Raw genomic sequence first — 25,237 nt, forward strand, 5'->3', positions numbered from 1 at the left:
AGATGTGTTCGATATATAATTTTTAGATGAATAATTGTATGCTTTGCACATATGGAGCACGAGTGAATTCTCTGCATTGCTACCTTCCACTTCTTTTCTGATATGTTGAGGGAGAGATCCTTTTCCCATTGTCCACTTGGATTTTTGAAAGGGAGGGACTGTAAAATGGTTTTATATATTGCTGAAATTCTAAGTCCTTGAAACTGATGAGTATTTTTTCCAGCATAGAGGGAGGTGGGAGATGAGGGAAATTGGGCAAGTTCTGTTTAACAAAGTTTCTAATTTGAAGATAATGAAAGAAATGTGTTGCTGGAAAGTTAAATTTAGAATGTAATTGTTCATAGGATGCAAATACGTTGTCTATGTACAGATCTCTAAGGGATTTAATCGCAAATGTTTTCCAGACATTAAAAATTACATATGTTTGCGATGGTTGAAAAAGGTGGTTCTTGTGCAGTGGTGCCACCAATAAAAGATTCTCTATCTTAAAATGTTTCCTACATTGGTTCCATATTCTGAGTGAGTGAAGCACTATTGGGTTATCAGTATATTGGCGATAATTTGCAATTATTAGGGCGCAAAGCAAGGAATATAAAGATGAACTGCAGGATTCTATTTCTATTGCAGACAAAGCCTGCATATGTTCATCATATGTCCAGGTTTTTATATGTTGTATGTTTGCTGCCCAGTAGTAAAACTGAAAGTTAGGCAGAGCCGTGCCACCTTCTGCCTTTGGCCTTTGTAGGGTTGCTCTTTGGATACGTGGATGTTTTGAATTCCAAATAAATGTGGTTATGGTTGAATCTAATTTCTTAAAGAACGATTTATTGATGTATATTGGAATATTTTGAAATAAAAAGAGAAGATTAGGGAGGATATTCATCTTAACAATGTTAATTCTTCCAGCTAAACTGAGATGAAGGGTTGACCATCTATGCAAGTCTTGCTTGATTTTTTCCATACAGACAGCAAAATTTTGTTGATAAAGAGCTTTATGTTTACTTGTGATGTTTACCCCTAGAAATCTGAACTGATCTGCGATGATAAAAGGGAAGCTGTCCAATCTAATATTGTGTGCTTGAGAATTCACTGGAAAGAGCACACTTTTAGTCAAATTAATTTTGAGACCAGAAATTTTTTGGAATTCTGTGAGTGCTTTTAGGACTGTAGGCACAGTATTTTGTGGGTCTACTAACATCTTTAATAATGAAACAACAAACTTAAAATACTGTGATAGCTTGCCTACAATACAGCCTTAATTTCTGAAGTTTTTACATTGTTATGCTGGTGTAATGCACTTACCAGCTCAGTTCAAAAAGTTAACTATAGCTATTCAATTATATTTTCAAAAAACCACCACTGAAAAAATAGCACACAACTGCTTTGATCACTGCACACATCACTCTTAAAACATTTTATAACTGAAATTGAAATCCGGCTCTAATGTTCCAAGGATCTCAAACTTCTTGCAATCCACTGTCAAGCTGAAGTAGCAGACTGGATATGCTTTGTACATTCACTTGTATTTTAAAAGAGTAACAATTATGGAACTACCCCTGAATTTGGTAGTTCTGCAATGGTGATAATCCTTTTGGCTTACACTTTAGGAAATACACAGATTTCATGCATTTGGAAAATATATTTTAGTACTAAATAAACCTACTCCTGGACTAACGCAGTAACCAGTCATCTGTTATGTAGGTAAGGTCTACATGAGTCATTGTTACAAATTGCATTTTGTAAATTGCTACATTATCAACATATTTTTCTGATGCTACAATATTTGTTTAATTTTAATTATTGAGTGTTTTTTCTCGGAATAAATTATTGTTTATGAGCAGCTAATCTTTTAGTTGCCCTCAAATATGACGACCTGCCTAGCAAGCAAGGTGGTGATGATGAGGTTTAGAAGTGGCCCCTTGCATCAGTCTCCACAAGTATAGTAGATAAGCTTTTAGCCCTTGAACAAATAAATTATAGAAATGCCTCTATAGGTTCTAATTCATTCCAAAAAACTCAGACAGGAAATAAAGGTAATAAGGACATATAATTCATTATGAAAACAGACCTGAAGTTTTATTTATTTATTTATTTTTTTATAAATGTGTACTTACCATTATGTAAATAATTTTAAATGTGTGGGGCACAACACCAAACAAAGTCTTAAAACTTAACTGGTGCATGCAATTTGAAGTAGCAATGTTTTAAATTCACAAAATTACTTTTCTGTGTTTCGGAAGGTGAAATTGAATTTGAGTAGATTTCTTTGCAGAAATCCGCAAACGTCCTACAGCCATTGCTGAACTAAAAAGGAGGATTGAAGAGGAAATCGCCTTTTGACAAGTTACGTCAAGCAATGCAGAATTTCCATAACAAGCTGCCAGAATGTGTACGGAGAAATGGACAAGACCTTCATGATGTTTTCTTCAAAACATAAAATGAATATTGAATTAATATACAGTACACTTCATCATTAAATATATTTTGTAATGTGCATATTCGTGTATTTAACGTCAATTGAAAATTTCCCATGTCCCTGTGCCACCATGTACATTTAAGGAATGTATCATTTAAACATAAACCTTAACTGTATACAAGTTATTCAGCAATGGAACCAATATTAAAATTTAAAATGTTCAATCCCAAAAAGTAAAAGCTGTAAGAGTGATTTTGGCCAAAGCCAAAAATAAGACATTTTAAATTTTTAATTCAATACAATCTACCAGATACCGTATACAGTACATTTGTTAACAGAAGAAGAAAATAAATAAACACGAAATTATTACCGTACCATTAATATTCTCCTGTAGCTGTCTCTGTCGATTCCCCATAGTTTCACATTTGTCTTTGCTTTAACAGTAGCAGCTCTTGGTGTCCCATATATCAAAGCAAGCTCCCCAAAACTGCCACCCTCACCAATGCTGGTAACCCATTCATTGTTCACATACACCTAAAAATGAAAATATACATTGAACAGTGACAAAATGTAAAACAGCATGTTAATGAAAAGTTAACATTTTAATAATAATAATAATACATTTTATTTATATAGCGCCTTTCCCATGCTCAAGGCACTTACAGAATATAATAAAGAACGGCAGCGTATACAGTATATAGCATTGTACAAACCAGATAAATAAATAAAGAAGATTAAGACAGTGAGTTCTGAAAAAAAGAAACAGACAACATAATTGATGGTCTAGCACACACACACAGGTTACATTAGCATCTTGACAGAGAAGTAAACTGAGAGAAGGGTAATAAAGTCAGATAGAGCTAAAAGCCTTCCTGAACAGATGAGTTTTGAGTTGTTTTTTAAAAAATTCATGGAGTCAGCTGACCTGATTAATTTTGGTAGGTCATTCCAGAGTCTGGGCGCTATACAGCTGAAGGCCCTGTCACCCATGGAGTGAGGGGCACAACAAGATTGCCAGAATCAGAGGATCTTAGTGGGCGGACAGGCACATAGTGATGGAGAAGGTCACTGATGTAGCTTGGCGCAAGGTTATTTAAGGCTTTGTAAGTTATTAGTAGGATTTTATATTCGATTCTGTAAGACACAGGGAGCCAGTGGAGACGGAGCAGGATGGGTGTGATGTGCTCGCTGCTGCTGGTTCGAGTAAGGACTCTTGCAGCTGAGTTTTGAATAAGCTGGAGCTGTGATATAAGATTAGAAGGGGCATCTGCCAGTAGGGAATTACAATAATCGATGCGGGATGTGATAAAGCATGGACAAGTTTCTCAGCGTTAGAAAAGGAGAGGAAGGAGCGAACACGGGATATGTTATGGAGGTGAAAGTAAGAAAGTTTCTTAATGTGATTTATGTGGGCGGAATAAGAGAGGGAGGAATCAAAAATGACACCAAGATTTTTTACAGTAGAGGCAGGTCTGATGAGATCACCGCCAAGATAGACTGGGAAGGAGCTCATTTTATTAAGTCGCATTTTAGTCCCAATTTGCAGGAGTTCAGTTTTATTGCAATTTAATTTTAAAGAGTTCTGCTCCATCCAGGTTTTAATTTCACTAAGGCAGGTTGTGAGCTGAGAAAGCTCTGATGAAGTTCCACTTTTAACATTGAAATAGAGTTGAGTATCACCTGCATAAAAATGACAACCCAGTCCATAGCTACGGATAATATGGCCAAGGGGAAGCATATAAATACAGAAGAGAAGAGGACCGAGGACAGAGCCTTGAGGGACTCCTTGTGTGACTGGCGCTGAGCTGGATCTGCTCTTGCCAAGACTAACAAACTCTTGCCTATCAGTCAGATAGGACTTGAACCACTGGAGGGCAGTGCCAGAGATACCCAGCATGTTCTCCATTCTGGACAGTAGGATGTCATGTCTGACAGTGTCAAATGCTGCACTGAGGTCTAACAGAATTAATATGCTGGTTTGTCCAGAGTCTGCTGTCATAAGCAAATCATTGGTTACCCGTAGCAGAGCAGTTTCACAGTTGTGCCACGCCCTGAAACCAGACTGAAAGGGTTCCATCAAATTATTAGAGGTTAGGTAATTGGTGAGTTGGGAAGCTACAACACGCTCAAGAACTTTTGACAGGAAAGGTAAGTGGGAAATAGGCCGGAAATTGTTAAGATTGTCAGCATCAAGACCAGACTTTTTTTAACTTTGGGGTTACAGAAGCAATTTTAAAAGTGAGCGGCACAGAGCCAGTGTCAAGGGATGAGTTTATTATTGTTGTAACAGTCGGATTATGGCATGAAGGCAGGATTTAAGTAGTGTGGTGGGGATGGGGTCCAGTACACAAGTAGTCGGCCTCATCTTACAAAGCAGGTTATTAACAGACGCAGATGTGACTGGTGAGAACTTAGAGAAGGAGCTGGATGGAGTGGGAAAACACAGAGAGATATAAACAGATGATGTATTTATGTTAGTTGAATTATTTAGATCATTAATTTTGTTTACGGAAAAAGTGGAGGAATTCCTCACAGACTTCAGTAGAAGAGGTAGTTGGGCCAGATGTGGGTTCGAGTAGTTTATGAACTACAGAGAACAGAACCCTTGGGTTATCGTGGACACTTTCTATTATTCTGCCGTAATGGGTGTTCTTGGCAGAAGTTAGTGCTTCTTTGTAAGCTCTTTGGTGGTCAGAGAAAGCCTGGATGTGCACGGTGAGGCCAGTCTTACGTGACATTCTCTCAAGGCGTTGGTCAGCTGCTTTCATAGATCGCAATTCTGAGTTATACCAAGGAGCTGAACGTTTAAAGGAAACCTCGTTATGTTTTAAAGGAGCTGTTTTATCTAATGCTGAATGAAAGGCTGAGTTATAGTGGTCAACAAGACTATCTAGTGTTGGTGGAATAGGTGAAGACAGTAAAAGATCAGAAATGGATCCACAAAGGATAGAGGGACAGATATTTTTAAGGTTTCTGTAAGAAATTTGTTGTTTACAGGTAAGAGGAGGGAAAGGCAGGGAAACAGTGAAAAATACTGCTTTATGGTCAGAGAGTCCCAAATCGGTGCTGTAAATGTTGGCAACAGATAGTCCAGAAGTGCAGATCAGATCCAATATATGACCGCCAGAGTGGGTTGGAAAATCAACATGTTGTGTCAAGTCAAAGCAGTCCAGTAAGGATAGGAATTCATTCCTCAGTTTAGATGTGAGGATGTCAATATGGATGTTGAAATCACCAAGAAGGATAATTCTCTGAGAGTAAGAGCTTAGATGGGTCAAAAGTTCAATCAGATCGGATAAGAAGGATGCATTGTATTTTGGGGGACAATAACGAACAATGAGTGAGACAGGACCTGATTTCGTTATTAGTTGAAGAGCCATTTTCCAACAAGAATATTTGGGTTAGATAAGTCTGTTACACTTACATCCATTTCACCTTGGTCAATTACATAGAAATTATCGCCTTCATCACCTGCACAAAAAAAAAAAAAAATTACTTAAACCTTGCAAAAATATAAAAAAATATTTTTCTGACATGCTTTATTATTTTTATAGTTCATTCCTGTATTCATCTGCAGCATCCTTGGGTATTGAAGCCTCATAGTCCACTAGCCAACACACTGTAGCTCTATGGTGTCAACAGATGATGTGCACAAAGTTTTTTTACCAATATCTACCCAGCTCTTATCTATTACATATAAACTATTATTTGGTTTTATTTTTTTTCTTAGGTAAATCAATATTTCTTCTTTTGCTGTTATAACCTTAACACTCTCTGATATTTCTGTATTTTTAACCCATGTATTTAAATAAGGTTTATTAATGTTAAAAAAGGTATATACATGAAATACTAGTGTACTGTTCATGGAAGCAGCACCTATGTTTCCCAGCATTATACAAGGCTCTCTGGATATTCTCCCTGATCAAATTAATTAAACGTTATTGATGTTATGGCACTTGTAATTGTTTATAAGATTTCTGGCAACCAGAAAGAATCATGGAGCAGTAAAATTGTGTTAACAAATAAAAAAAAAAGAGAGGACAGCATGAAAGACAAAAAGCTAAGCATCAGAATCACTATGTTTAAAAAGAGACTTTGTATTTACAACTTTAAGATAAGCAAGACTAGACAATTGTTTCTTTTTCTTACCGTATCATAAATAATATCTTCTTAGTAATAGCAAATAAAGTAACAACCCACATTAATACAATTAGCTCCTAACTTTTCATCTCCTAAACAGTGTGATTTTTTAATATTAAAATTATTAGACTAGTTATAAATACTTCTTCTGACAAATGAATGAAAAACACTGGAGGAAAAAATGAAGCATCATAAATCTTCTACCTGTTGGCCTGCCAGCTTTCCAAAAAATAAACAGAGGTACTGTTTTCTGCTGCTTGGAAAGGGATCTGAAAATAGCGAATGTCTCACCTTTATTGGGCATTTTTCCCCAAAGTTCCTGAAAATTGCTGTTATTAAGCCCCTCCTGAAGAAACAGCAAGTTGGATGCTTCCATGCTTATTAATTATAGACCTCTAGGCCAAGGTTGTGAACTTCAAATTATTTTTATTGACTAGCTTTAAAAAGATTTTAAAAAAAAATGACACTGTATCCATTGAGCCCCTGAAGTTAGATAGTAAAAGTGAATCAAGCAGATTCACATTCAAATCTATGGAGTGCCTCCTTTTACATAAACGGTTTTCATTTTTACTTTCATTTGTATATACTCCTACTCTTGCCAATAAATGTTTATTTAAAAACCAGAACTGTAAACAAATGTAGAGTCCTATAAAGTTCAAAATGACAAATTACATGGCTACCCTAGGATTTACTGTATATGATATAACATACCAAGCTGAAATTTTAACTTCATTGTATGCTTCTCTACATATCTCTAAAACAGATTACACTAACGCTGGATATATAGTTCACGTGACGTGACACATGTGCCTGCAGATACTACTGCTATGCAAGAGGTGTACGGTTTATACTTGCGCATGTACTTTATGTAAATCTGCAGGATTCCAGCAGGTGGCAGAGCGAGACATCAGCATGATGAGAAAACACGTTCGGCTTCGCTGTGTTGTGAATTGCCTGAAACATCCATTAAATTCTCAGGACACCTTGCCACAATATCGCTTTAAAGGATGGATGTTTAATGATTACATCAATCTGGGGACATGCCCATTTCAGCAAACATCGGGCACGAAGAAGAAACTGTCCCTGGACGGGGCATTAGCTCATCGCAAGGAGAATATAAGCACATACATACATTAGCGTCATTTTAGCGTCATCAAATCCCCACACCTGCATGTCCTTGGAAGCACATAGCGATTAACAATCAGTTTTAAGAGGATGTTTAAAATGTTTTACTTTAATGACAAAATAAACTACAAGATTAAAGTTGAATTTTCTACTTTAATCACAAAATAAACATTTTATCGCTACTCGTGTCCCTAATTTTTTCTCTCTGTGGTCACAAATATTCTTCTGTACATTTGGATGCTGTTGCGAAGGTGCCAAAAAAAAAAAAAAAATAAATAAAAAGACCGCACAGAAGGTGGTATGTGAGATCTTTAAAATGTATAGTGTCATTACGATGGGGAATATGCAATGCTTGTATTGCCTATGCAAGAAATAGATGAAGAAAAGCACCACAAATACATTTGTATGTCAGCATTTAAGTCTGATTATTTGCTTGACCGGATCGAGCCATTCATCAAACATTGAAGCACGCAGCAGCTTGCTGGCACAAGCTGGCAGTAAACAGAGACTCTGACATCACATTCCGACCACATCACACTGTGACTCCCAATTTTTTGCTGGTACTGCAACTCACACACGTCACGTTAATTTTTGAGGACGTGCTCAGAGGATATGTCAAATGAAAGCTGGGAACACGTGGCAGCCATGATGAGTGCATATATGCGTTCTGAGCATGAAGTACAAACTGGCCCTAATTAATCCATTGTGTCTTTAAATGGAAAAGAGTACATTATATCAGCTACAGGAACATACAGTATATATTATACACTATATGATGTATAAGTATACATATAAACCTTTTAAACAGTAAAACTAACCAAACAGGCACAGGCAGATATTTTATTATACAAGCACATGCAAAATGTGAAAAGTGAACAAAAACATTAAATGGAATTATAATGTATATATATTTAATCACGATAAACAGTGGTTATTACAAAATCAAAACTGTAATGAGCTGACCTAAAGTAAAAATCTGATAATTTACGATTTATGTTGTCATCTACAAATTTAATCTAGATGATATATTTTAAATACTTCAAAACGATACAATTGGAAAATAAACTACAACTACGATTGAAAGCAGAAATAATTTGTTCCACCTAGGATAAAGGAAATTAGGACCAAACTTTCCTTGCATGTTGCAGATCAGTTAATGATTCAACCTATGCTGAAAACAATATTACTTATTGCCTGGCTGACACCTTTATCTAGGGCAACTTAGAACATTTGAGAGATAGAGCAGGTAACATTTCTTTTAGGTCTCCAGTATTGGCTCATTCAGGAGAAGCGGCTTGATCATTATCACATACTATGTCAGTAGCTGAATATGAACCCACAACATCAGGGTTTGAAGTCCAAAGCCTTATCCACAACACCACAATGCCTGCATTATATTGCCTTATTTTTTTAAACTTTGCTTAGACTATTATTAAGGCTTACTGCTATTTTCATATATAACACTGTCATTTAAATGAAACATCAATTACTTCATGCAATCAACACAATTTATCTGAAATTAATGTTAATTAATATTAGGAAATAAATGTTTTCTACTGTACCACAATAACTTTGTCTGTACTCAAACAACACATTGTACCACAATAGCGTTGTCTGTGCTCAAACAGTGGAAACAGATATAGCAATTTCTGAAACAGCACCTGCTTAGACCAATTATGAAATTAAAATAAATTATGAAAAAAAAATTACCTTGCTGAATAACAGTTTCACCAGCAATATAAGTAACTGGAAACATAGCATCAAAAATATCACTAGAAGAAAAAGGTTTACAATAAAACAAACAGTGAATAAATAATCTGTGGTAGACATAGTTAGGAAAAAATAAAATATTGGTAAAATAGCAGATATATACATTTTCAAGAATACTTTTCAAACAATATTCAAAATATACAAGTATTGCAATCAAATAGTAAGGCAGAATGGTAATATGAATGGTCATCAAAACACAAGCATTTTTGTGAGACACAATGCGCAATACAAAATTAATACCACTAATAAAATATCAGATTATTCAGATAGGGGTAAAAATTTTACATAAATTTGTTGAAAATTCTTTACATATATACATATACATACATATATATACACATACAGTACATATATACACATATATATATACATACATATACACACACACACACACATACATATATATACATATGTACATCTATTTTTTAAATTTTTGATATGAACATTCATTATCAGTAATACCTTAAATTATCTGTTTAGCATTATATTTTCAAGGACTGTGATCAGTACTAAATTGTAACAAATGCAAACATCCCTTAATTACCTTCTTTCGTTATCATCAAGATGTGCAAATAACACATTTTTTTCAATGGCTTTAGCCAGAGCTGCCATTGTTTTATAATCCTTAGGAATAACCTGAAAGAAATTAAGGGGAAAAATATGCCAAAGAACATTATTAATGTCAATAACAATGTCATTTCAAATATTAAAGTTAACATGAATTAATAATTATTTCCCTTTATTCATCTTCATTGTATATTTTGTGATAAACCAGTCAAAACAACACATTTAATGTGCCAATTAAACTAAGAGAATGTTAGGCTATTTATATCCAAAAAATGTTCAGGTTCAGGAAAGTAAAACTTTATGTTAATGAAAATCCATTTCCAAAAAAGTTGGTGCTATATAGAGTCAAATGAAAAAATAATGGAGTGGGTGTTAGGGCATATGAATGTATTACCAAAGCATTATCTCTCCATGTATAGCATGTATAGTACACTATATTGTCAGAGAATACTATTTGATTTTCATCTGGCCATAAAATTTTACTTGAACAGCTAAGTGATACCTTTCTTGGACTTTAAATTGAATGGCTGCATCTTGGATTTTTTTTAAACAACAGAACACAGCATGTGCTTGGATGACTGCTTTTCCAGCTGAATTGTATCACAAGCAGGTTAAAGAGATGACAACTTATTTCTGTCAGAGAGCTGTCATTCTCTGTTTCCAAAGTTTCACTTGTTGCAGTGAACTGTTAGAGTTCAGTCTTCTTAAAGTATGAAACCTAGGTATGTGTACTGGTTGGTAAGAAAAGAAAATGGACAGAGTCAACTTTTTTTATCCATGGGAGTTACATTTCTGAAAAACCCCGCAGACATGGCAAATGTGGATACTGAAACATTGACCATGTGGGAAAAATGGGGTTAGTTTCCAGACGAACACCAGTTTTGAGAGAGAACTGACAGTCACTCTGATGCTTGATAATGATCCTTCTGCAGATTCACCTATGGAAATCTTCTAAAGAATTTTACTCCCTTTATTGTTAAGTTTGATTTGTCAACTAGGTACTCCTTCAGAGGCTGTGAGCAACCACAGCAGAGCCAATGAGACAACCTCACTAAACCATTAATTGGTAGTACCGATGAGTGGTGGTGTATATAAAGGGCAGAGACTTAATCAGTGTGAACTTATTACTTGCACTTAGGGGGAATTCCTTATTTGTGGGGAAAAAAATCGCAAGCCCCAGTCCCCATCATGAACATGGTTCAACAACTTACCAACACCTTATGGCGCTGGTTAGACACATGTTGATCCATCAAGAGTAATGTAGTTTTGGACATCTACAAGCATCATGAACCGGTTATTGCTCAATATCATTTGTCACTCATGTGTGATAGTCCTCTTCTGTTGAGCATAGCCATCAAATACAAACCCCTGGTTGTTCATCCCTGCCCCATCTTGAGGCCTGTAGCAAGGACCTCATCCATCAATAGGCACAATTAGGCCACTGATGTTGTGAAATGGATAAGTGGATAAGCAAATCACGGGCAATGGAATCCATGGAGAGTGAGGATTTATGGTACTATTTTTTCCTCTTGGCTTGTTTCTTTTATATATGGAACAAATTTTTAGGTTTGTGGATTTCCATTTGCAAACAAATGTTTCCTTAAGATAACAGTGTTTACCCAAACAGCCTAACAAAATTTCAGTCCTTTGTGGGCTTGTTAGTTGGAATGTGTGGAGATTTCTGGATTTTTTATTTTCTCAGCTGTTCATGCAAAAAATAAATAAGTTCATAAATAAATAGAAAATGGTTGCATAGCCAACTAAGAAATAAATTATCAGCCCAGCGCCTAAATAGTAGTAAACTGATATGTTCAACCACTAATCACTGCATTGTAAATGACATTATTTAAAGCAAGAAAACACAATCTATAGGATAACTTCTAATTAAATAAAAATACTTGTACTATTGTGAAATAAAAAAAAAGAGAATTCTTCACATAGGTACCAAAAAGAGACTTACTTTTCTAACATAGGATGCAGCATCCTCTTCAGTATATACCTCAGCACTAATGGCTCCACGTCGCCGACGCCCCTTTACAACCGGATTCATTGGTGGAGGTGGGGAGATTTCATCTTCCCGAGAATCTGAGCGAAAGCTTGATTTTTGTTGATTTATTATCTGTTTGGCCTCCTCCTGGTAAAACACACACATTAAAGCGAAAACAGTATTGAAAGCAACTCACTGAACTAAAAGATAAATTATTCAGAATTAACAGGTAATGTGTAACTAATTATGAATTAATAAGTCCTCTAGCATTATTTGCATCCACAATCTGACCTAGGCTAAAATATAATATATATATTTTTTTTAATCGTTAAAAGTACTATAAATAAAGTACTATAACAACTAAAATAACATTACACAGTGGTTTACATAAATATAGGTTTAATACACATTTCATTTTTGGAGTAGTTCATTCTTTTCATGTTGAAACAGCAACAAATTCCATTATTCATGTCCTTGCCGTGACCAAAGGTACATATATTCCTGCTGTTCAGTACAGGTTCTTCTCAATGATGCACCTTTTGAAATGAACACATCTATAGAATTTTTCTTAATTTTATCTGCAAGAACATCAGTGAATATACTACAAATGATGTCTAATTCTTTCTTGAGCTATGGAATTGTGAATGTTTACCCAAAATGGAAATAGGTGGAAATAAAAAGAGTAAGTATGCATGACAGGAGAATAACACATTCACAGATCCTGCATAAAAAATACAGGAGGATAGAGAGTGGCAGCATTAAGGGGTGTATATATGGCTTTTCAGCTTTCAACAAAATAAGAATTGAGGAAATTCTCCTAGTTACTTGTTCTAACATGTAAAAATGATGAAGTGAAGCCTCTACACATATAATGCAACTACAGTAGAAAAAGTGAGCCTTTTGTAAGATAAACACGAATAATCACAAGCAGGACATAAATGGGAATTTCTCTTTGCCTTGACTAGCTAAACATTGTGTCCAGAGAACTGTGAGCAACTCGTAGCTACTTGCTGGCTGTGTGAGGCACGCACAGGGTTCCCAGGTACCAGTCTACTTTCCCTTTGTAGGATTTTGTAAATGACTAGTGTGTTTGTGTTGGTTTACTGCAGAGACTGTTATCATCATAAATGCTTAAGGACCTAACTGGCCTATTGCACATGAGCTTAATGAATTGTGATGGCATTATATTTAGAGGAAGTTTCTGATTTACTTCACCTGCGCACCATGAAAAGAAAAACAGATAAATTGCTTTCATTATGTCTGCTACAGATATTTTACCAAGTAGTAAAATATAACACAACTATGAAGTATACAGCCACTCATTAAACAATAACAAGTGTGCAGGTAGTCGATGCTAGGAAAGTAGTCAGAAATAGTAAGTGAAAAGCTCCAGCTCAAGCTAGAACATTCCAAATATTCCAAAATCAAAATCAGCCCATATTTACACTAATCTCTTAATTGATAACATCATTATTTTCTTGGTAATTACAATACTAATGGGCTAAAATGTATCAAAAATGTAATGCGTGAAAAATCGGCAGTTAATAATTACCCTAAAGTAAATCTCCTACAGTAAAATAAGCAGTCATACATTGTATACTATATTTCACAATGCATCTCTGTTTTTTGGCATTTTTTCATCAGTATTTCTAATTGGTAGATAACTTACCAGGATCATAAAAAAAAAAAAGATTCTCATGACCTTAAACTGGGTAAGCAGGTCATAAAATGGTAGTTAGGTATTAAGACTCTACTTTAAAATAAGTTAAGTTGCATTCCCTTAAAAATGTTTCAATAACTTATTTTCACTATTAAACTTACTGAAGGCATACTGTATTCACAGTAGTACAGCGTTGTTCAATAGTGAATACAATAGGTGTAGAAAAGAAGAATATTACAGTTGAAACATTTCAAAGGGATTTTCAAAAGCAATAATAAAACAGAAAAAAATACTTTAAGAGAATATTAAATTCTTAAGAATGTGCCAAAAAACTAGTCAGACAGCACTTTACCTTTTCCAGTCTTTCAAAATACTCTCTAAGAAATGCCATTGGCCTTTCTGGTCGGGCTGTACACAGCTGAACAATGCAGTCCTTCAGAAGTTGCTGAATGTTGTGTTTCTGTACATACTGCTCACACTCCCGCAAACTTCTTTCCTCGTCGCTGCTAGAACTACCTGATGCCATTTTCACCTTACAATCTACATGGTTAAAAAAAACAAAAACAAAAAAAAAACAAAAAAAAAAACATAAAATGACATTTATTTATATTCATCAATTATACATGTTATTATTTTTGTGGCAACTTGACATTTCTTGAGGATTTCTTTTTATCCTTCAAGAGAATTCCCACTGTAAATTACTGGTGTACAGTGTAATGTGAAATTTAAACACAGAAGCAATATTAATTTTCAGACAGTTGTCCATTCAATATACCACCCAGAGCATATTTTTCTCCCCACTTTGTCTTCTTACAACTTAAAAGTCCTCTTTGGTGTTGTGCTCTATGGAACTCCATGCTCAGTGTTCAGTGTTCAATCTAACCTGTTGAACACTGTTGACCCATTGAGTAATTTTCCTTCACTGGAAGATCTAGTTGTATTGTTTAAAACAATCTTTCAAGAATCAAAACAACTACTTTAGAAAGTATGAAGGGCATTCTTGGAAGCAACTAACTACCGACTCATTTTATATTAAACACCATAACCTCTTGTGTTTTGCAAAGCATGCTGCAGAATAAGGAAAAAAAATAATAATGTGAGTGCCATTAAAGAACCTATAAGACGAGCACCAGGGAGACAGTACAAGTAAACAGTTTAAGGAAATTAAATTTCAGAGATCTGCTAATTAGGTGGACAACCTCAGGCACAAAGACACACTGTTCTACACTATGCAATGAAACACCTTGTATTATATCATAAAACAGTACATTATCAGGCACCATCACTTTTAGAAGCATGGCATATTTGGTTAATCTTACCCTCGTACACTGAGGCCCAATACAAGAAAATCAAAGTCTTGGAAGCAAGAAAAAATGATAGCATGAAAAGACTCATCCGTTCACTAACTCAACAAGAATGAGCAACAAGATAGATACTTCCCATGCTAATTGTGTTGAATGTGCTTCCACTGCATTCATTAGTTGTTACATTAATGAACATCACTTTGGCTTCAATGCCCAGCAAATGACAAAAATGCAGCACCCAGTAAAGTATGCTATCTATCTGTCTGTCTTGGTAATTATATGCTTCTGGTAATACATTTAAGATTGTATCAGAGTGGTCTGCTTTGTGCTTCAAAGTATTAAAAGCTGAGCCATATAAACACCAGCCAATGGAAGTGTAGTGTTGCAGGCAGTGTGGTGTAGTGGTTAAGGCTTTGGACTTCAAACCTTGAGGCTGTGGGTTCAAATCCTGCTACTGACACTGACCATAAGCAAGTCATATGACCTGCATGTACTCCAATTGGAAAACCAACAACTCACAAGTGATGAGTCACAGATTCACATCACCTAACTCTCAAAGAAGGAACAACTCATGTATTTTTTATTTCTAAACTAAACTAATTCAGAAAGGGATAAATGTGGAAATAACAAAAGCCTTTTTGCCTTGAAAGAAAGCATAATTGCAGGATTTTTTTTTTTTTTTTTTTAATAGGTGCAACACCTGCAATTGCACACTGAAATTAATGTGAAGCAAAGCTAAAGCTAAATTCTGATGCTCTGTATATTCAAATAATTATCATTATTATTCATGGTGGCTCCAAAACCCAGCCACAGGGGATGCACAAACCAGTGCGTTTCTTTGTGCCAGTCCCAATCCCAGATAAATAGGGAGCGTTACGTCAGGAAGGGCATCCAGTGTAAAAGTTTGTCAAATCAATATGCGGACAACAATACAAATTTCCATACTGGATCGGTTGAGCCCTGGGTTAACAACGACCGCCACCAGTAATGTTAGCCAACAGGGTGCTGGCGGAAATTGGGCTACTGTTGGCCGAAGAAGAGGGGGGAGACGTGTCTGGAGGCAGGAGGAGATGTGAGGAGAGAGGACATGCAGGTGATGGGTGTAACAGAAGAAGATGCAGAGGACAGAAAGATATGGAAGAAGATGAGATCCGCTGTGGCAATCCCTAACGGGAGCAGCCGAAAGAAGAAGAAGAAGATTCAAGGTGGCTCCAAAATCCGTACTAACCCTTACTTTCTCTTCTGTTCTTTTTCCGGTTTACTGTGGTGGCGACCTGCGCCACCACCACCTAATCAAAGTACCGTGATGTCCTTACATTGATGGATTAAAGGCCAGAAGTACACATGACCATCCTCATCAAATTCTTCCATGAGAACCCTGAATACAATGAGGACTGATTGAGGTCATTTATGTTGAGTAGAACGCTTAGATAGGGCTGGGCGGTCTCGTGGCCTGGAACCCCTGCAGATTGTTTTTTGTTTTTCTCCAGCCGTCTGGAGTTTTTTTTTTTTTTTCCCTGTCCTCCCTTGCCATCGGACCTTACTTTTATTCTATGTTAATTAATGTTCCCTAATTTTAATTATTTATTTTGTCTTTTTTTCTCTTTCTTCGTCATGTAAAGCACTTTGAGCTACATTGTTTGTATGAAAATGTGCTATATAAATAAATGTTGTTGTTGTTGTAAACCTGGAATTACTTAACTTTTCACATGAGTTGAGAAACTGTCTTTCAAACCCTCTGCAAACTTAATTTTACAGAGTCCTGGGGCCTCATGTATAAACGGTGCATACGCACAGAAATGTTGCGTTCTAATGTTTTCATGCTCAAATCACGATGTATAAAACCGCTCGGTTTTGCAGACTGGCGGTACCCAGCGTCAAAACAGTGCTACTGTTCCAGTGTGGTTTCCCTTTCTTTTTCAGATCCACATCCCTGACGTGGCTTCATAAATACACTGAAATTAACCGTATATTGCTTATTAGTTTAATGCATCTGATTGTAATTAACCAGTAACAATATAATGGTCCACGGAATGGTCAAACTATTCCAAATACCATAACTGCTTTAGTGTTGTTACTCTCACTGCACCCTCTTCTTCTGCTTTCAGCTGCTCCCGTTAGGGATTGCCGCAGCGGATCATCTTTTTCCATATTACTCTCACTGCACCACTCGGAGCAGCTGATGGGTAAGAGAATTATCGGTATACAGCATCAAGCACATGCTGCCTCAGCCATGCTTCCTATTGGAACTGCTTCTCACACAGTAAACGCTTCAAAAACTTTCTTGTACGGACCTCGCGGTTCAGAAAGAGTTTCATCCCAAGAGCTCTAAATGCAATCAATCAGTCCATCAAGTGCTCCTTGTAGAACTGTTTGGACTTATAAGTACAATTACCTCACTGTAAACTTGCGATACAGTTATAATATTGTACAACCTGAGCCACTTTATAAAGCGCGTATTTACATATGATGACGATATCATTTTTAAGATGAAATGCAGCAAAATATGTTTATTATATTATACAGATAAAACTTTAACTTCATTTAAATAATCTATATTGTTAATAATTAAAGGACACTGTGTCACTACGGTAGAAAGGATCTGGCGCTCCGTTCATGGATTGTTCCTGCCTCGCACTGTATGCTTCACTGGGACTGACTGACGATGCAGGTTCGGCTCCACGCTCCCATCGGTTGAGAAACGCCCTGCGGCTTGCTACAGCTACCACACCCAATCGCTAAGGTGCAAGCGCAGTGATTACATATTTTAAACAAACTGGCCTTTGCTGGGAGAGCTATGGACCCATACCACCACACTGGTGTAAAGGATAGAATAGTTAAACATGTACTACGAAGATATTTCAACGTTTATTAAAAGTTTTGAAGAATCGGCGTTCTAAGCTTACAGATGGCTTAACGTCTATTACAGAGCTGATTGTGTATTTGGAGAAAGAAAAGTAAGGACAGGAATTGGGGGTAAGTACGTTTGAAAGAGACAGTACTGCTGTAATAAATTATTTCATTGAAGGTCACGCACAATCACTGCGCCACCGTGTTCCCATGTTTAATAACATGCTTTAACTCCTATCATCATGAAAATTATATCACGTATACATCTCAGTATTTAAACTATTCAGAGAGCTGTAATATTACGAATGTAATGGATTTTGTGTCCGGTTGGAGGAAGAGAAAGCCGGTGATTCATACACATAGAGCACAAAGAAGATCAAATACAAAACAAAGCATTTAACGTGCTACTTTAGTTACAATGGTATTTGAGAAACTAGTAAATTAAATGATTTTAAGATGAAGTTTATGATGTTCTACTTTAATGACAAATAAACTACGTGATTAAAGTGGAAATTTCGAGATTAAAATTGACATTTCGTGCTTTTTCCCCACTTTGTGCCTATTTTTTTTTCTCTGTACCCTAATAAGCTTTCATATGACACTCAGACGGTGGGCTATGACTCGGCTTTTCACGGCGACTTTGATATCTGACAACTTTTTTTATTTCGGGCACTGTGCGACTTTGTGAACTTGAGCTTTCGAGTTTCTCCGACATGCTATGTCACTTGATCAACTTCCATTTCTTGTTTATACCACTGTTTAAACCAACAAATAGTACGTTTTTCTTTGCCTCCACTTAGTATTCACTGAAATTCTTATATTTTCCCCCCATGCTTTTTCCATTGTTTTTTCACAGAAGGCTGAGTTTAAGGGCTATTTATATTGATTTGCATATTTAAAGAGGCTTAATTCTGGGAGGAGTTGGGGCGGGACAGCAGGCGCGTGCACGTGCGTTACTTTTCACGCTGATCGGGATTTATGTAGCAGAAGAACGTGGAAGTTTGCGCACGTACAGATTCCTGCATCTGGATTTTTCTGTGCGTATGCACAGTCCTGCTTTTGCCATGTTATAGTGTGAGTTCTACGCACGGCGTTATACATGAGGCCCCTGATGTTTACAGATTTTACACAATTAGATTAATAAATAGTAACAGTACATTAAGAGCAGTTCTAAGATAATTCTGGATGAGAATCAATAGCTAATATTGGCCTGCTTGCTGCATAATAAAGTTAACATTATTTAAAATTTAGCCACTCTTCAAGTTATTAAAAAAAATACTGATGTTGACTCATGTACAAAGACTTCAAACCTTTCTGAATGAGAATTTGGTGCTAACAAAAGTGCCATGTTCAAGAAACCTTTATATAAATTTCATTTTTATTAAAAATAGGCTTACTGTATCAAATTCTTCAATTCTTACCAAAGATTCCTACATTAGTCTATGTGCTGTGTCATTGCAGAGAAATCCTTTCAACAAATTAGTCTTTATTCCCTGGCAACGGATTGCACTATATAGACTAAACTTATGCTGGCTTAATTTATTTCAGTAAGATCACTATGATATCGAAAGGTTTCACTTTTTACAAAATAGTAAATTTGTTTTCCAAAGACATATGACATTTGCCTGTGTGCTGTGTCACAGAAAGGGTGAGAGGATCTGTGCTAAAACCAGTTTCCCCATTTGCCTTTCAGCATGTTAACAATCAACTTTATTTATTACAGATAGCCTTAATAGATGATTCATATTTCATGTAAAAGCCAACATTTTGAAACTTGCATTGAAGCTTAGCAGCTCCCTGTGACAACTACCCATTGTTGGTATGGCTCTCATATTCTCGGGAAACCTTTGTATGTTTAATGATGTCATTATCAACTATTCAAAGTAGTCAAGTCAAGTCAACTTTATTTATAAAGCACTTTACATACAACAGCCGCTGACCAAAGTGCTGAACATAGGCTAAAATAAATTTTAAACAAAAACAAAAAAATAAATAAGTAAATAAAATACAATAAATGAAACTAATTAAAACATAGTAAACACAACTAAACAGAGTAAAATCAACTGCTCACACAGGATCAAACGCCAAACCAAAAAGGTAAGTCTTAAGAGCAGACTTAAAAATGGGCAGTGAGGAGGCCTGTCTAACGTGGATCGGCAGTGAATTCCAGAGCCTTGGAGCCACAACGGAAAAAGCCCTATCTATGTTTATTTTACTGTGTGGGATATGGCCGGCCTTTCATCCCAGCCAATACCCCCAGGCCGCCAGATGGAGCCCTCCCTGCAGCATGGAGGTGCCCCGAATGCCAGCAGGGAATTATGGACATTGGAGTTTTCATCCACAACCCTGCTGGATAACACAGGGGCCCCTAGAAGGCACTGCAGGGAGGAGCAGCAAGACTTTCGCATACAACCCGGAAGTGCGTCATAATCATATGAACAAAAAGACAGACGTACGTCCGGGATGAAAAGAAGACTTTTGGATCTGACCCGGAAGTGCTAAGAAGTCACATGGACAGGGGTTCAGGAGCACTTCCGGGTCACGGACTATATAAAGGACTGTGGGAGATCCCAGAGTTGAACTGAGCTGGGTGGAAGGGTGGCAACGCGTCTGGGAGAGTGGAGGATTGTGTATTGTTTATGAGTATTGTGGAGAGGAGGGTGTCTCTCTTTATATAAAAGAAAATCCTGAAATGGAAAGCAAATGCAAGGCTACAATATGTGATCCTCTCGGAAGACAATTTTAAAGACCCGCAAGACCAAAGACACTTGCCACGGTGCAAGACACGCCCTACTTACAAGATAAGACCATGGGCAGAAAAAAAAAATCAGTAGTGTAAAGGCAGTCAGGCAGCACACACAGCTCCATGGCTAAGTGCATATAAAGTGTATAAGGTCAATAGGGTAGAAATGAAATGAATAGGGTAGAAATGAAACGTTGACGACTAAACGAAGACGAAAGAAAAGCGCGGAGAAAAGGCACCCAAATATGGTGGAGAGAAAAAAAATGCTAAAAAGAAAAACAATAATCTAGGTGCAAATTTAGAAAATAAGGAAAGTGATAATCAGCCCAGAACAAGTGGAATTGAAAACAAAGCACGTCCAATAGGGCTCAGAATTAAAAGATTAGAACTTCATAAACGGGAGCAGCGTTATATGTCCTGCAAGAAAGAGATTTAAACACGCCCGGGCCGGAAATAAAGGACAATTATTGTTTTTACAACGTCATGCGAGATAAGTCAGTGAGCCATCATTTAAAACAAGTCCACAGACCTCTAACTAAGCAGTTGTTGGATTGCTTTTGGCAGACATGCACAATGTGCTCCCGGCTCTTAAAACAACGACATGCGACAAGCAGAACAGGCAGCTCGCCAGCAGGTTGAAGCCTTTTTTGTTTTAAGTGACTGATAGGTCCGATTGATGGGGGCGGAGTACAGCATGGAAGACTGATAGCGGGGTACTGATTGATTCAGTAAGGGGGAGGCGAGGTCGGAGAGGGTGCTAGACAGTTGTGTTTGGGTTACGAAGTCGGCGATTGTTCAAGTAAAACTTTTGTGACACTTTATTACGTCGTCGCTACAGTATCAAAAAAAAAAAAAAAAAAAAAAAAAAAAAAGATAGTAAAGATCTCATTAGCGCAAACAAAAGGTGATTGATCATCAGAGCCAGGTGTAATTGAAAAAATAGCAGGACAAAGCAAAGTCGTCCCACAACAGTTAAAGCAACAACAAGTTTAATTTCAAAGAACACACAATTTGGTCAGGTGTATATTTATGATGACGGAGAAGCGATGCAAATATTAACAGGCGACAAGTAAGGTGATATATATATTCCGCGAATAACATTAGACACCAAAGGAGATCGTGATATGCCATTCGTATTAAAATATTTACAGTTTACCATGAGAATAGCTTTTGCTACGACAATTAAATCAAAGGGACAACCATTAGAAAATGTCGGATTATTTATTAGAGAAACAGAAACAATATTCACTCACTGGCGATTATATGTTGCGTTGTCACAATGTATTTCCAAAAACGGATTCAAAATTCAATATGATCTTGAAGAAAAGGTAATTCCATATATTGTTTTTAAAAAAACCTTTAAAAGTAAAAAGTGCAACTAATGAAATTGAAACAATTCCAAAGAAAAAAAGCTTTTAAAATTGTATATCCGATTAACCACACAGCAGCACGGTGGTGCAATTAGGATATAGGATATAGCAGGTTGGATGATGGATGGATGGATTAAGCAAACAAAGGGGTTGGCGAGCGAAGCCCCCTAGTTTATTAATAATAAAGTCAACTATTGGACTTTTACCTGGTGTCTGGCATATAGTCTGAGGGGTCAAGGGAGCGATAGCGCCCCCTATCTGTCACAACTGTTTTTCTTTTAGTCTATCAACATATGAAGTACTCACTTTTTTCAACCTTCCAGATATAAATTAAGACTTTGGGAAATAACCTGAGGTTGGGCACAGAAAATGTCAACAACAGTAACAAACCAAGAAATGCTTTTGCCATGCAGTAATGAGTTGAAAGCATCTTTTTACCAGCACTGTATTGTGATTTGTGAGGAACTGCTTACAGAAATTGCAGGGCAAGACAAAAGATGCACATGAATGAGATTGTCAAACTACACAATGTACTCCAAAAAAGTAAGTCAAATAGTCCAAAATACCTTTCCTTAGTACCTGAAGCAAAAAATAAAGGGTTTTATCTTTGGTCAATAAATGGATGCTTGAAACTGTGTGTTAGGTTTAAAAAAAAAAAAAAAATGACAAAAAAATGTTAAAAGTCAGAAATAAAATTGTTCCCATAGTAGCAACCGTGCACAGTACCAAACAACAATATACCCATGGCCAAGTCAAAAGAGAAAATAACTGTGCCAGCAAAGCAAATGAATAAGGGGGTACTTAAAAGAAGTTACTGTTACAACAGCTAAGATATTTAAATAAAATATACAAAACACCACACTGTTGTCTTGGTGACAGCTGCAATCTAAAAACACAGGTTATATGCAAGTTGTTTTTAAGTTAATGCATCTTTTATCTACTTGCAATTTTCATGCATATTTCATTTTATTTCTGTATGCAAAGAATACAATGCTCTGTGGCTGTGCCAGTCATGCAGGGTTGGTAAAGTACTTTGCTTGATGAGTCATCATCCTCTGTTGCGCCCTTGGGCACATGACAAGTGTGGTTGCTGTGCATAATTACATTAATATATGTTTAGTCAAGATCCTATCATGTTCTAATCAACAAATTGACAAATCCAGACATGGACCCCAAGGTTTTGCTCCACCCAATTTCTCAAACAGTGAATAATTTTACCTTTAATAGATCTCATTTAATTGGGTGACTTTTTTCTTATTTGGCATTCAGAACGGGTATCAGTGTGAGATTTAAATTTGAAGAAATTAAGAATTACTTGTCATAGCTTTAAATGATTAACTTTGTTTTGACATTTTAAATCACATTTTTTCTAAACATGGATGCAATTAATACTAACGGGCAACAGCAACTTCAGTGTAATCCACTTATGTACTTACTAGCAAATAATGGCTGCAAAAGCCGAACATTAACAAAGAACAAAATGCTTAAGACAGCAAGATATAAAGATCTCTGCCTAAAGCACACACAGTAGATGCTTGCCTTATCCAGTAATCAAAGCACCTTGTAATTTCTGTAGTAGCAGAAGAAAACAGAAACTGACAAACGATAACCTTCATAATTAACAGGAGTCCACTTAAAAGAAGACATTACTTGAAACATAATGTCAAGTAATTATGTTACTGGAGTCAAAAAGGCATGCCAGGACTAAACTTGAAAAAAAAAACCCTGTTGTAATCTAACAGTGGTGACAGTGCTACAAAGAAGTGGATGTATACTGCATATACTGTACTGGGAAATAAGTTTGTCATAGATTGAATTAAAACTGAAAAAGTTAAAGTCAATGTTTTTCCCCTCTCATTCATTCTGTCTACATTGTCTGTCTATATATAAAAGGAAATCGTGGAATGGAAAGCAAATGCAAGGCTACGATACGTGATAATCTCGAAAGACATTTAAAAGACCTGCGAGAACAATGACACTTGCCACGGTACATCTTGCGGGGACCGTAAATATGAGACTTGGTGCCAAGAGATTGTCCCAGGGCTGTAGCAAAAAGGACAGTGGCTGTACAGGGTTTAATGAGATCGAAGGGCAGCGCGACAGAGAAACCTGTCCTGACCTCATTAAAACGATTCAGCATATTGGGACTGGCAAGATTACAAATATTGTTTTTACAGAAGTTCTGAAATAAAAGTGAAACTAATGAAATAGCAACAATTCAAAGAAAAAAAAAATCTTAATAGTGTGTATCTAGAAAACCAAACACAGGGGTTGGCGAGCGAAGCCCCCTAGTTTCTATAATGTGTGAAAAATTATATTTTTGTCTTTATTGACTCTTTGCACTTTAATATTTTATAGCAATGTATATAGCCTAACTCTTACATAATGTCTGACATGAATAATATGCTGAATTTGTTCTGAATTACAGGGCATAAAATACTTGATGATAGATACACTATTTCTGCGTTACATTCAAATATAAAGATATTCTTCATTTTACTTTGATTTCATTCATTCTGTGTACTTTTATTGTTCTTGCAATGAAAATGAGAAGGAAAAAAAAAAAAGTCTTTTTAAGCAACAGTTACACGTTTTGTAAGAGGGATAGACAGAGAGAACAGACTGTCATCCACCACAACTGAGAGTGGTGTCAATATTGTAACACTAGTTCAGCTGAATGACTGGAGGAGACTTCCAAGCTTTGGGTAGAGGCTTCAGTTAGCTTTGGATGAACTTGGATTTTCACATGGATTTAAGTGAAATATAGCCTACATGTCCTAAAACTAACAATGTTTTTATTTTAGAGACTGAATTTAAATAACCACACTGTAATGCACAAAATGCATACCATAATAATAATAATAATCACTAATCATGAACTATGTAACTGAATGGCATTAGGGTCAAGGCTACTTTTGCTTTATTAATAATTTTTATTCTGTAGTGTTACGTTTTGTATGCATTATGACATGATGATGCCACATTACATTTTTTCGTATCAAAACTTGTAACTAATTTCTGAAGGTTCAAATCTGGCTATGGTTACTTCGCACTACCAATTAATGCAATTTATGCAGAATGCTCAAGTATTCAGATTTACATGCAAATTAAACATATTTTGGAATTTCTTCATTTTATTAAAACGGTCCTAATGAAAAGTAAAGAAACATCACAGTACAGTCACCCACTGTTACCATATAAAGCTTCTAATAACCAGTTACAGAACAGACAAAACAAGGTATAAAAGTAAACAATTTAAATTACCATATCCTATAATACTGGATATTTTCGTATACCAGCTTTTC

The 25,237-nt window shown here is 36.2% G+C and overlaps 1 protein-coding gene across 1 annotated transcript in view; it reads right to left on the reverse strand.

Annotated features, from left to right (window-relative positions):
- The window catches only part of LOC114664845 (cAMP-dependent protein kinase type I-alpha regulatory subunit), a 77,557-nt gene that overhangs the window by 24,217 nt on the left and 28,103 nt on the right, over window positions 1-25,237 (reverse strand). Inside the window, exons 2-7 of the mRNA XM_028819130.2 lie at window positions 14,018-14,205; window positions 11,979-12,152; window positions 9,996-10,087; window positions 9,392-9,453; window positions 5,841-5,887; window positions 2,792-2,950 (exon numbers count right to left, since the gene is read on the reverse strand). Coding sequence (XP_028674963.1) covers window positions 2,792-2,950; window positions 5,841-5,887; window positions 9,392-9,453; window positions 9,996-10,087; window positions 11,979-12,152; window positions 14,018-14,191 — 708 coding nt within the window. The 5' untranslated portion in view covers window positions 14,192-14,205. The remainder of the gene's footprint in view (window positions 1-2,791; window positions 2,951-5,840; window positions 5,888-9,391; window positions 9,454-9,995; window positions 10,088-11,978; window positions 12,153-14,017; window positions 14,206-25,237) is intronic.

The sequence above is a fragment of the Erpetoichthys calabaricus genome, chromosome 14 (genome assembly GCF_900747795.2).
Source record: "Erpetoichthys calabaricus chromosome 14, fErpCal1.3, whole genome shotgun sequence".
NCBI classification, from domain to species: domain Eukaryota; kingdom Metazoa; phylum Chordata; class Cladistia; order Polypteriformes; family Polypteridae; genus Erpetoichthys; species Erpetoichthys calabaricus.